The sequence below is a fragment of the Ambystoma mexicanum genome, chromosome 6p (genome assembly GCF_040938575.1).
Source record: "Ambystoma mexicanum isolate Mex_15411 chromosome 6p, UKY_AmexF1_1, whole genome shotgun sequence".
Lineage (NCBI taxonomy): Eukaryota > Metazoa > Chordata > Amphibia > Caudata > Ambystomatidae > Ambystoma > Ambystoma mexicanum.
The window spans coordinates 1,192,568,505-1,192,582,589 of NC_090935.1; the positions used below are offsets into that span (position 1 = coordinate 1,192,568,505).

Below are 14,085 nucleotides of genomic sequence, written 5' to 3' on the forward strand. Positions count from 1 at the left end.
TCTAGGACGACCAGATGCAGAGGGGTCCAGCGGGACGACAGCGGGCTCAGGGTGCTAAACCTTCCAGGGGGTCACCAGCGGTTCCTCGACTCGGCTTCTTAGAATTGCCTAAAGACTATCTGCACTACCTGCTTCCTTCCCTTTCTAGGACGTGAATCTATTTCGTGCATTAACCTTTCAGGCCCCTTGGTCTCGTATAAATGTATTTTGGTAGGATTGTGTTGGTTTAGAAGAATTACTGTTAATAACTATTGTTTTGAAACACAAAGGCCTTGAATACATGTATTTGTATTTTTACTATATATACACCTGACTGGGAGTGATCCTTTACTCTGTGTGCTGATTGAGGTCCTTCAGTCACCCTCACCCCTCCTGAGACCTAGTCTTGACCGCCTACCATAGCTACCTTGATTTGTCTGGCTTGTCCAGAAGGTTACCCTGTTCCAAGAAACTAGGCTGGCCTTCTGAACCTCTGCCCACCAGGTCAGAGTTCAGAAATCCGTCTTAACAAATGGCATATACCAAGCAGTATTATGTAAACGGCAATAAAGCGAACCGCCTGCTAGCCTATAAATTAAAAAGGATACATATGAGAAACTATATCCCAAAACTCATGGGGACGGACAGGGATCCCAGATATGGGGAGGAAGAGAAAATGGGTATATTACTGGATCATAGCAGGGCTCCCCAAAGCACCGGCAGCCCAAACACTACCTGGGATCCATTTGCAGCGCTCCTCCTTCAATTGGAGACGCTGGAGCTACCAAACACCACAGAGGAAACGGTGGATGTAATCAAATCACTGAAGTCGACCGCTCCGGGACCCGATGGGTTCTTGGCGCGGTTCTATAAAGTATTCACACACATGCTCCCTCCCCAGCTATCCACATTATTCAACTCCTTTTGTAGGAGGCAGAATCACCCCATCCATGAACGAAACAGTAACAGCACTTATCCAGAGGCCAGGCAAGGACCCCAACTAATGCGCCTCGTATAGGCCAATCACCCTAATGAATAGACCCCAAGATCTTCTTTAAGATCTTGGTGGCCAGGCTATGCAGGGTTCTCCCCGACCTTATGCACCCCAATAAAACAGGCTTTATCCCCAGAAGCAACACCCAAGATAGTATTCGACGCACCATTAACTTAATCGAAAGTGCCTCCAGGCTTAAGGCGGAACTTGAAGTTATTTCCCTCGATGCGCATAAAGCCTTTGATCTTCTAGACTGGGGGTACATTAACCAGAGTTAGGCCCACTTCGGATTCGGTCCCAACTTTACAAAATGGACAATGGCAAATTATCAACATCCATCTACCTCCCTCAGGTTAAACGGCACTAGCTTAGCCAAAATAGCAATCTCCTGGGGCACCCGCCAAGGGTGCCCACTTTCAACACTGATTTTTGCCCTTTCTATGGAGCTGTTCGCCATAAGACTCTGGGAGAATGCAGACATACAAGGCCTAAAAGTGGGGGGGCATACTTATAAGGCCGCAATGTATGCGGAATACGTCCTTCTCACCATAACGCAGGTCAACAGCTCAATGGAAGCCCTGTGGCGGGAAATTGAGGCTTTTGGTAGCACATCTGGCTTTAGGGTCAATTACTCAAAATATGCAGATCTGGCAAGAACATCCCACGTAAACAGAGCAGCCCTGGCTCTCAAGCACCCGGTGCCTTGGGAAAATTTGGGCATTGGCTATCTGGGAGGTCCAAATCCAAAGACTTGGAATGCTGGTATTGTCAGGAGGTCTTCTGGCTGGGGAGGGTAACAGCAGTGAAAATGAACATCGTGCCAAGGTTGATTTACCACTGCACAGCCCTACCCGTCCACGTCCCGGAGAGGGACCTCCACAAATTGCAGAGGAAAATATTTAAGTTCATCTAGAGGGGTGAGAGGAGGGGAGAATGACCATGCATAGCGAAAAGAATTATGATGCGCAGCACTAGTACGGGAGCACTTAAATACCACATACCACAAGGCGGTGCAACTCTTCCAAGCCTTCTCTTGGGTAGCCACTACTAACCAACCTCGTTGGAAACAGATAGAGGAGGCTTGGAGCTCTGCTCTGCTAGCAGTACTTCCACACCTCCCAGCACATCGGGTCTCTCAGAACTTAGCCCCACTATCCGTTACCAAAAATATGATCAAAAGTTGGTGGGACGCCGCCCGCAAGTGGGGCTGCCGAGGCACACTGTGGCCTTAACCCCAATATGGAACAACCCTGACCTCTCCCCTGGCCTGCACACGCATAGCTTCGCCAGATGGAGGGAAGGGGGCCTAACACGGGTATCAGACTTTTTGACCAACGGAGCTCCCTCATCATTCCTCAAATGTAAAGAGAAATTCAAAGTAACGGAGGCCGAAAGGTTTAGCTATACACAAATTAGGCATTGGCTGTCGCAGGGCTCTATCAGGGCCAACAGAGGGAGGGATCTCACAGCGTTGGAGCTCACGCTCACAGCACCAAAACACAGGTGCAGGGTCTCAACTTTATAACGCCTTCTGGATAGGGCGGATCCCGATAAAAGAGAAATACATGCTCATCTGTGAACGGGACCTGGGTCGGGTATTAGAGCCAGAGGACTCGGGCAGATCTGGGCCCGGCTGCATAAAAGCTCGAAATGTGTCACTAATAAGGAAGGGGTGCTGAAGGTATGTTTTTAACTGGTACCTAACCCCGGAACTGCTAAACAAATATAACCTGAAGCTCCCTTCACAATGCTGGAGGGGTTGCCCAACTACAGCATCCTTATTTCATCTTCTCTGGGACTGCCCGAAGGTTTCGCTCTTCTTGTGAGAGGTGTTGGAACATGTCCGGCTGATTACGGTTTTGAGCATCCCATGGGACCCTGGAGTGGTCTTGCTGAGAGACATGCAGGGAGGAGTCTACCGGCTCACGGGCCACATGGCCTACCTATGCACTCAATTATTGACAGCGGCCAAAATAACGACAGAGCGCCTAAGGAAGAATCCTGACGCCCTGCCCTCCCAATGTGGTGGGTGAAGTGTTGGGACACAATTGTGGCCGAAAAGTTCACAGCCACCTAGCTGGAAAACGATAACAAATTCAACAGAAACTGGGCCGCCTTTCTGGATTACTCGGATAAATTCCCAGGCCTGACGCATCGGCCCCCTATTACCAGGTGGATGACTTAATCCTACCAGAGCGTCGAGTCCAGACCGTCGGCCAAGCAATCGCTCAGTAATACACCAATCCCTGCGAGGGCACGGGGAGCTCACACTTAAACCTTGGCGAACAACTAACAGACAGTGGCCAGACCCTAACTGTTGCAAGCCCCATCATTACCCCAAACTGGTGTCTCATACCACTGCCAAAGAAGCCCTGCACCTTTGTCCCATGTGCATATGTATGTGTCTATGGAATATGTTGATGTTTACACTGTGAAAATGCCCAATAAAAAATGTTTTGTTGAAAAAAAAAAGAATGGATGAGCAATATTAACTCTTATGAGATCTGCATTTGTGCGAGTGACTTGATCGGTGGAAAAAAACAATCTGGTGGGACCTCGACACGTGAAAGATTTTGGGTACACTACATGTCACGTTAGGGATAGTGTTACAGTCATGCCCATGTCGACGCATCTTTTCAATCTTCGAAAAAAAGATTCAATACTCTGCGATTACCACTAGATGGCAGACTTTATGCACAGCATGTGATTCTAAGCAGATTCACAAGCATCAGAAACTTTGTTTTCATGAGTACTCCGGACACGTGGGTAAAGAATCTGAAAATGGCCTCGAGAGGTGGCACTAAGGGTTAGGAGTGCCTATTGGCTAGAGGGCAAATGGCCCCAAATGAATCTGATAGAACACTAAAGTGAGTGCAGTGTCTTATGTTTATAATTGGAACTGCTTTGTTAAAAAGGTACCAGGCATTCCCAGAATGATGACTAGGAATAATCAACAGAATGTATCTATGTAATATCCAACACTCGGGAAATCTAATTTATGTTTTGATGCTTCACTATGGCTGCACTACACTGTAATGCAAGGAGCGATATTTGAGAAGGTAAGAGGCTATATTTTATATGTTAGTAATGCATTGCAAGTGGCCGCAATCTCACAATTTTAATGCCAGCAGGTTTTTGCTCACATAATCGCTTTACACAAGCTCCCATGACAATGTCACAAGGATAGCAATGCTATCAGCCATTAGCGAATAAGACGATGCTTTGGAGGACTCGGAGGTAAGTATTATGTGCTTCCTATATGTGTGCTTATTTGCTTAGTGTTTGTGTACAGCAGCATCCACCTCAGACCACCCATAACACGGACCGCTTTATCCAACCCCCGTAACTTGTAGCAGATGGCCAGGTCAGAGGCGATAGAGGGGTGGGGAAGTGAGGTCACAAAGATGAAGTAAAAGCAAAGACAGGCCCCAGACAAACACAGGAATCAGAGCATGAGTCTTTGGTACATGTAACGGAAGAGGACTGTGGCACACATAGGGCCTTCCTAGACTCATGAGACGAAGGAAAGTAAATTAAGCCCTTAAAGACCTGGGACTGGTGCTCAGGGAACCACAAGGGTTTGGAAAAATGCCTGCAGTAAGCACAGAGGATTTTGGAGCTCATTCTGGAAGTTATAGGCCCCGAGAGGAACTCAGAGAAGTATGGCTTGATTCCTGGAACACTCTTGAGAAGACTATAGTGGAAATTACTAGTAGCTTATCTGTGTAAAATAAGTCGCTGATCTTGGTGGATTTTCAAAAATATGGATTCACCTTGAAGGACAATTGAGATTCAATGTGAAATACCTACATGTACTGTTAAAGATTGTTAGGTAAGTTTTTCTAAAGTCCAACTGGGGTTAGACTTTAGAAGACTTATCTCTTGGTTTTAGAGCCGCAACTTCTAATATAGGCCTGTACTACACAAGTCGGACGAATGGCTGAGCAGCCAGGCTCATTTTAGGAGGGAGTAATGTGAGCTGAAGAGCAGTACAAAGAAGTCAGTACATACAGAGTCCCAAGGAAACGCTCACTCAAGTTATATCGAAATAGTTATTTATTTATATATACACAAGGCACACAAGCAATTCTAAAATGCAGCAACTATTAACATTCAGTTCAAAATGAAATAAGTTTAAAGGGTACAAGGAACTTTTGTAGGAGACCAACAAGTGAGCCTCAGCGCCTTGCATTAATTTGTAGTTCTACAAGAGGTGTTGCGTGGATATGAAGTGAAACAGAAATGAATTCCTCTACTCCGTTAGGCAACAGTCAAAATTAAATTTTCCATATATTCACATGAGCCACAAAAGGTAAGTTTGACCCAAAAAGGATTTTATTGGTCAATTTTCAAAACATTGCCCTTTTAGATGACGCGTGTTTCGGCATCTTTGCGCCTTTTTCAAATCAGGGCTGTTATTTAAAGTTTCAAATCTTATTCAAACGTCTGGCCAATTAAGAAATGAATCCATTTGTATCCATTGATTCACTAGAAATATTTAAGAAAAGATTGAAGACCTTTCTCTTTAACTAAACTATCCTGAGCCCTCTTTTAAACTACCATCTCCTGTGGTGTTACCTACTGGTTTCTCAGCCTTCCTGTTGCTTGTTGTATATGTCATGTAGCGCCCTCACGCCTTCGGGTCTATGGACGCGCTATATAAATGTATTAAAGTAAAGTATTACATTGCACATATAATTCAGCAAAAACAGTGACAGTAGTTGCAGTGGTGTCACCCATACGACCACAACAGATTGAGAGTACGAGGTATTGGTTACATTATAGCATCATAGTACACATAATTGTACCAAAACCATGTCATGCCAATGTAGATCAGAGTTCTAAGTCACTTTTGGCCCAAACACAGAAAGAGGGATGGGGAGCTGGACAGATAAGTGGGAAATTTTGAAAAAACATGCCACACAGTAAATTGAACAAAATAAATGGGGAGAGAAAAAGAAATAATTTATAATATGAAAAAGTTCCACAAGAACACTTGATTGGATATCTTTGAGTAAGTACATTATATTTGACTCCGAGTGATGCCACTCACTCTTACCCAAATCCATGTTCAGTTTCATTTCATGGATTAAATCCCTCCTGTTGGTTTAATGGAACATGATAATAAGATCTTTCTGTTCTCCTAGTGCTCGATTCATATATACAGACCCAGCATACCCAACGAATATCATACTATGGTCTAGATATATAGATGATGTGCTTATGATTTGGCAGGGGTCTCAAGAAGAAATGGAACAATTTATGTCAAGAGCTAATAACAATCCTCTAGGCATAGAATGTGTTGGAACAAGCAGTAATACCAACATCAACTTATTGACCAAAACATACAGGAAAGAGACTGAGGTAAACTCTTCGCGAGCAGTTGTCACATTAACATGGTAATAAGAAACATTCCCAAAGGGGAGTTCATCAGGGCACGGAGGAACTGTATGAATCAAGATGTTTTCATGGAAGAATGTGCTTTACTATCGACCAGGTTCAAGGCTAGGGGATACACAGAAAAATGTTTTAAAACAGCACAAGACAAAGCTCAAAGACTTAACAGGGAACAGACTCGGATTCCAAAAATCAAGACCAACAAGGACATTGCCAAAGTCATATTTATCACAACATACTGTGCTAACATACAATTACGTAAAACCTTGAAAAGAAATTGGCATTTGCTTAAACTAGATCAACACATTAAAGACTTTATTGATGATTCTCCAACTCTAACTTTCAGACGGGCCAGAACTCTGAAAACAACTTTAAGTCCATCTTTTTTTTTAAAGAAACCAAACCAGTTCACGAAAGAACATGGATTCAAGAGGGAACATCAGACTTTAGAAAATGTGGAACATGTTCCATGTGCAGATATGCACTGGACAATACAAAAATCTTCAAAGACGCATGGAATTCAGCTCAAAATTACGGATAACATTAACTGTAAATCCAAATTCGTAATTTATGCCATCAAGTGTAAATGCGGGCTAGTGTACATTGGCAGCACAATCAGAGAGCTCAGGGTCAGAATCCGAGAGCATCTTTCTTCCATTGGGAGTCAAATAACAACCTTACCCTTAGCCGCTGACTGGTAGCAAAACCATCAATTGTGTGATAAACAGGATGTCAAATTTATTGGATTGAACAATCAAGCTGGGACCCAGAGGAGGCAACCAGGAACTTTAAGACAAGAAGCCAAACTAATCAGTATATTCAGATTGGTGGTGAAGGGGCTTAATTCTGATAATGAGATGTCTGCATTTCTATGATGTATTTTTTCATAATGTATTATATACAATGTATGTTGCTCAGAAATGATCTATTTCGAATGTAAAAGAATGGCTTAACAAACCAGTTTTATTTACTAACTGTGTTCAAAAGTATACTATTTGTGTTATATTGGATAATTGACCATAGAATATTAAGACCGACCATCATTTGAATCAGAAAGCAATTTTCAAGCACATAGTGCAATCATGTACTCATACAGTGTCCATTTAGTGAGCATACGTGATCGTGGGTATACTAGGCAGCATGCTGGCCCTGTACAATTGTCCCATAATATAACAACTAGAAATCACCAAATTGCACTCACATGCCCACGTGCACAAGCGGATATAAGTCCACTCACGCTGAGCTAGCCATCTAGGTTTATTACAAGCAATGCTAATGCATACAGCTTACTTATGTACCCACACACAGTACACACGTCCATTAACACATTAGGCTTTATGACTGCCGTGGTACAATTATTACATACACACAACATCACATCGAAGGCCATTTATGTGCAAGAAAAAAAGAAACATTTATTTTTCAATTTATTTTAATTAAATAATAATTAGGCAAGTATGATCCATACTGGGCACCTTGCAGGCAAAAGAATATGTCAGAAAATAATATAGAAACATTCAAACTAATGTTAAGCCCCTTTGTTGTTTTTTTCTAAACAACGCGTAATGTATGGAGCAACACGTAGGTGAGCCCAAAAAATGGCGGATTTAGCAGGACTACCATGTGTTGTCATGGTAATACACGGCAAAAATTTTCTTAACACGATGAAGCCGCTCTCTCGCGGTTACACACGGAAGCGAGTCAGACAGCAATGAAAATATCCAAGGTAAGATTCAGTCTTGCGAGGCACATGTCACCAAATACTCTAAATAATATTGCATGTAAAAAGTTGAACAGAACAGCCTTAGAGACTCGATGTAAGCAAAGGAGAGCATTAATAGAAACTAAACAGCAAGGCAATATACGTATTTATTGAGAATCTGTCGTTATTGAGATAATGTTATTAGCACATGTATTACGAAATACACTATTTTCGAATGCATAGAAATTATTGGGCAAGATTGAACTGAGATTATACCGACAAGTAGAGCATATACGTCCCGCTGCCCCTCCCTCTTTCTTTATGTTTGGGCCAATTGTGACTTTAACTCTGATCTACATTGGCATAACTATCGTGATTCAACTCATGACATGGTTTTGGTACAATTATGATGCTAGTGGGTCAAACTTACCTTTTGTGGCGCATGTGAATGTATGGAAAATGTAATTTTGTCAAAATGAAATAAGATTGGAAAAGGAACAATAATGCAGGTGAATAACCTTTAACATCGAACACTCAGTGACTTCAGTTAAGGTCAGTAAAAGCACTTATATCACCTTTGCAAAATTCAGTTTAAGTAAAGGTTAGACAGAATACAGCCAGAAACTGGTAAGCAACAATGTAACACTCTCCAAGAGTGATTCGGGCAGTGTGTTTCCTAACTACAAAAGTGTTCACAAGTCAATATGTGAGGAACAAGCATTGCCCAAGCCAATAGGTTTAATAAGGACTTTGGGAAACCAGCAAAGCCACAGTCAAATGGACAGCACCAGTTCTGATGACAATCTTCAGAGAAAAGTTAAGTAACCAGTCAGTTCATGTAGAAAGTAAAGAAGCTCAAGATGAGCCGTCCTGTAGGTATACAGGTTGCAAGAACTGCACAGTGGAGTGGAGGTGAACTCCCAAATGTGGAAAACCGCTCTCCCAAAGCAAAGGAGGAACGAAAATGTCCTATGGCAAGTGAAAGCCAAGCCCCATAGTACCTGAAGAGTGAAGTTGACAATGTAGCTGGTCGTCTTACTGAAGCAGCGATGAAGTCCCCAATTCCTGCTTGTTGGTCGTGGTGATGAAAGGGGGGCTCCTTTGGGGGGCTTCTGCGGCAACACTCGAGAGAAAGGGTCATCAACAAAGGATTCCGCTTGCTCCAATTGTGGTTTTGGCGCCTTTTTCTTAGCGCCAAGAGTGAACGGATATCGCTGGTCAGACTCTCCTTGTCCTGAACTCTGGTGAGGGGACATGGAAAAGAATTGCAGCTTCTGGAGGTCCACAAGTATGCCTCCGAAGTTTGTGAGATTCGTTGATTGCAAGATGATGCACTCGAAAAGGGTCCAGGTACCCAGGGGTATTGGTGTTCTGGAGCCAGGGAAAGTCTCAGGACGTCAGGGGATGGCCCAATTTGAAGAAGGCCTTGAGGCAGATTGTTCTGACAAGCCCAAAGGAGGAACTCGTCCTTGGCAGAGCTACCCCGTCAAATTGAAACCAGGGCCAGGACAGCAGCAGGGCTTCACCTGTACTTCTTCGGTTCTTGAAGGTGCTGCAGGCATCTCTGCTAGTCTTCTTTAATTATTTGTATAGCGCAACAATGGACCCATGGGCATGAGGGCGCTGACAAACAAAGAAGCAGGCGGTCAAAGAAGCAAGAAACTAATGGGGAGAACTCAAATGGAGGACTCCGATAGAAGCCAGGAGGATAAATCAGTCGAACAGCCATGTTTTTAGCATTTTTTTTAATGGCTCTAGCTTGTTCTCGAATCTAAGATTGAAAGGGAGATTGTTTCAAGCCATAGAGGCGGCCACTGAAAAAGCCCCCTTTTCTCTCTTTCTAGTTCTGCATCTAGGGATCACTAGTAACTTCTGATTATTAGATCTGCAAGCTCTGCTGGAGGCCTTATGCACAATGAATTCCTACAGATAAAATGGCATAATGCCCAAAATGCACTTTAATGTGATCACAGGGAGGCGAAAATGTATTTGCGCCTCCACTGGCAGCCAATGCAAAGTTCTTCTAGCCTCTGACATGATCATGTCTGGACAGGCCCATGACAATCCTCATGGCACCATTCTGTAATACTTGAAGTCCATGGACTTCTGCTTTGCCAAGACCAGCCAAGAGACTATAGCAATAAACTAATTTAGAACCAGCAATGGCTCTTGCTTTAATCTCAGCATTAGCCTGTGTTAGAAGGGGACGCAGGTGAGCAAAAGGCTTGATATAGTACGAAGCGGCCGAGACCAAGCTCCCTACATGGGCCTTCATAGTAAGATGCTGGTCAAAAGTAACCCCTAATGATTTGACTTTAAGGGGGATAATCCTCACATCGCCTAAGTGAAAAACATCATAGGCCGAACCAAATTTAGACAATGTCAGCTGCGAGCCAACCATCAGTAGTTCGGTCATGGACCTAAGCAAAGCCGTTCCAGATCATCCAGCTTTCAATGCTGCCATAAGCTTTATTCAATTCTTCTTCGTCTTGGTCGTGAGATCCCGACAGGGGGACGACTCACTGCGCTTCGTCAGCAAAGTTAGTAAACCAAATCCCTTCCTGTTCCAACAATGCGAAAAAAGGAGCCATAAAAATATTGTACAAGCAGGGGGAAATACTCGCCCCCTGTGGGACACCAAATTCGATCGGTACTGCTACGGCCTCTGCTATCTCGGAGCAGACTCTACTTTCTCTGTTATTGAGAAGATGCAATCCAGTGAGTAGCAGCTGGGGAGAAGTTTGCCACTTCCTCTAGCCTGGAGACCATTAAGGGATGGTCTACCATGTCAAACACGGCTGTGAGAGCCAAGAGCATAAGCATGGAAGAAAGTCCCTTATCCATTCGCTCAAGCAGCCTAGATTTTAATTCCAATAGCGCAGTCTCTGTGCTATGGCCTACTCTAAAACTGGATTGTCGGCAATTCAATACAGGGAAAATGTTTAGATGTTGGGCAATTTGCCGATACGCTACCCAATCCAAAGTCTTCTTAAGGAATGCTGCATTAGTAATAGGCCTATCATTTAGTGGGTCTACCGTTGGTAGGCCCAGTTTTTTCAGTAATGGGGATACCCATGATTGCTTCGGATTTCCAGTTCCAGTGGTCGAGTGCCTGTGGTCCAAAAAAACCTTGCCTAATATGCTGGAACCCATTCATTCACTCCTATGGAGCGGTCAATCACCTGGCGGTTGACTGTCCTGCAGGGCAGCCAGCCACCCAGTTAAACTGGTTTTAGTCAGGTACACGGACAAAGGACAGTGAGGTTTCGGGATCCTCCCTCATTTCCTGCCTTTACAGACACACTGGAGCCTGGGCGGGCTTCACACAAGTCCTCCAAAGAAAACTCAAAAAGGACCCACCCCCACCTAGAATGATAGAGCCAGAAGGAACTTACAAATGAAAAACAGTGAAAAAATAAGACCGGGCCATTTTGAGAAAATGGTTACCCAGGGGTTCTGTACTGCAGCTAAGAAATCAGCCTGCTAGTTACCTGGACAAAAAGGTAGAAAAAGTATCCACTGCCACCAGCCATTTAGGTGTGTTAGATACTGTAACAAAAAGTTACAGGAGCAGTGGGAAGGGAGTTACAATGTAACCCCCCAGCACCCCACATAAGGTGTGTGTTGATCCCACAAAAGAAAGGTAAGATACGTTACCTTACTACTCTTGAAACCAGTATTCACACAATTGAATAAAATGACAAATAAAAAGGGGAGGTGCGGTGTGTAACAAAAGTCAATGGCAGATGCCTGTATTGAAATACATGAAGGAAAGCATACTCCACAAAAGGAGTAAAATAAGATTCCCAGTCAGAGCTAAAGAATATGCGAGTGGTAAAAAGTTCCACTCAGGAGGATAAATAAAAAAATCCCAGGGTCCAGCAAAAGGTGCTGGGGGTATCTCAGGTTAAAGGGAATTGGCACAGAAACTGAAAAGTCGTCCTAAGAATTGTACTTAAATGCCAACGATTACATGGGTGCAGGAAGAGTCAGAATGCACAGGGCACTTCCAGAACGGTTGGAAACCAGTCTGCCAAGGCATAAAATGCTTTTAAAAAAGGGGCCTGGGAAGAAGCCAGAAGAAAAGGAGAGATTAAGGGGGTCATTACGAGGTGGGTGGTAAGGGATTACCGGCACCGGTAAGGACACCGGTGCCGGTAATCCCTAAGCACCCTATTCCGAGGTCGCTTAGCCTCGATCTGACCAGGCATTATGGACGGGACCCGTTAAAGGACTTCAGAGCTAATAATAATTGCGGTACCGTTATTAGCTACTTCCCCATTCCCATTGAGCCCTATGGGGGATCAAATGCGACTGGGGAATGGTTTTTTCCAATGGGGACTTACCGGTCCATTCCGACCTTAGAGGGACCGGTAAGTCCCCATTGAACCAACCCAGAGGCGGAACCAGCATGGGAGGCAGCCATGGAGCCAATTGCTCCATGGCTACCAACATACTCGGAATGAGGCCCTAAGTCACCCAGGATAACAGCCCCAAAATGTTGAAATGCACACATTGCTATCTGAAGACCTACAGTGCTGCATGATGTTTTTTGGTCCAATAGAAAAGGAATTGTGGTATAGAAGTGTGTGGACGGGCAGGGCAGAGAGGAGTCAGGCTTCCATGCAAGCAGCACAACGCTTTGAGCACAGTCTTCCATTACTTTTCAAAGTGTTTCAAAGAAATGCCCTGATGTCATTATTAATACAGCTATTAATGGGGTATGGAGACCGGATACACCAGCAGAATTGGACAGCACAATTGGATTTCACCATTTAACAGCGACGGAAACAGAACAGGCTTGGCTAGTACCGAAGACACCTTGTGTTACAAGTACGACTCACGTCAAATTAACTTCAAAAGTATGGCGTTCGATCTGCCTGAGCGAGACAATTATTATAGAGCCACTTTGCAGCATGAGATTGGTGTATGTGTACAAACGAGAATAACTGCCTGGGTGCCTAAATTTGGCAAATTATTAAAGACAGAGAAAATGCAGCATCTTAAATTACAAGTGCTTACCTCTATGTGAAATCCATACTGTAATATCACACTTTTTATATCTTCGTAGCTCAGTTCTATTGAAAGCTCATTCGCCAAATTTTCAAAGTGGTACAACAGTGGACCTGGAACACAGAACATACGTTTAATTAAAATTCAGAAAGAATAGACTACGGTCACATAATACACACGCACGAACATTTGAAATGCATGAAACTACTTCTGCAGATAAAAGCACTCTAGGTTTCACACGCACCCAGCAAAGCCAACATCTTTTGAAGAGGACAATGAATTACACTGCACGTTATAGCAAAAGAGGGCCAGCTTTACGACTATCTGTGGTCAACTTTACGGGTACAAAAGGGGATAGCTACTGTGCATATAGAAATATGTTCAAGAGTAAAATGCGATTTCAATAACTGAACGCAGTGATTTTGTTAATATGTTTATTGCTAAAGAAAAATACACAAACAAAAACACGCGTGAGATTTGAAAGCAATCAACTGGTTAAGAAGAAAAACTACGCTAGCTTTTTAAATTACGTAAGGTCTAGTGTTGATTTAGGCCACCCTGCCCAAACAAATAGCCAGTACAACCTAACATCCAAACAACTTCATAATCCCTTCAAACACGGTTTAAAAACGGAGAAACAAACAACTCACATTATCATATTGTGCATTGCTGAACAGACATACCTGGTAAATCAGAGCAAACTTAAGATGATTGTGGCTCAACTTTGAAACCTAGTGCATACTGTGCCCCAATATTGGTAGTGAGAGGAAATTAGCCCAGATGAAGGACGAATCCAAATCTCATTAGAGGAAAAGCCCATCTCTACACTGTGCTCTTGCTGGGTCGAAACCTTTGTGCGGTTGGCTACAGCTGTAAGATAAATAGCCAAAGTCCCAATCAATATGCACAAATGAGAAGTCAGAGTTATTAGAAAGGGAGACCACCAGATTCCGGCACTGCCAGTGGCAGATATGGCAGCATACCACTGGGCGGCTGCTCT

General features: G+C 43.7%; 1 protein-coding gene across 1 annotated transcript in view; it reads right to left on the reverse strand.

The window, feature by feature from the left end:
- Positions 1-14,085, reverse strand: part of CARNMT1 (carnosine N-methyltransferase 1) — a 486,389-nt gene that overhangs the window by 64,469 nt on the left and 407,835 nt on the right. Inside the window, exon 7 of the mRNA XM_069625830.1 lies at positions 13,095-13,198. Within this exon, the coding sequence (XP_069481931.1) occupies positions 13,095-13,198 (104 nt within the window). The remainder of the gene's footprint in view (positions 1-13,094; positions 13,199-14,085) is intronic.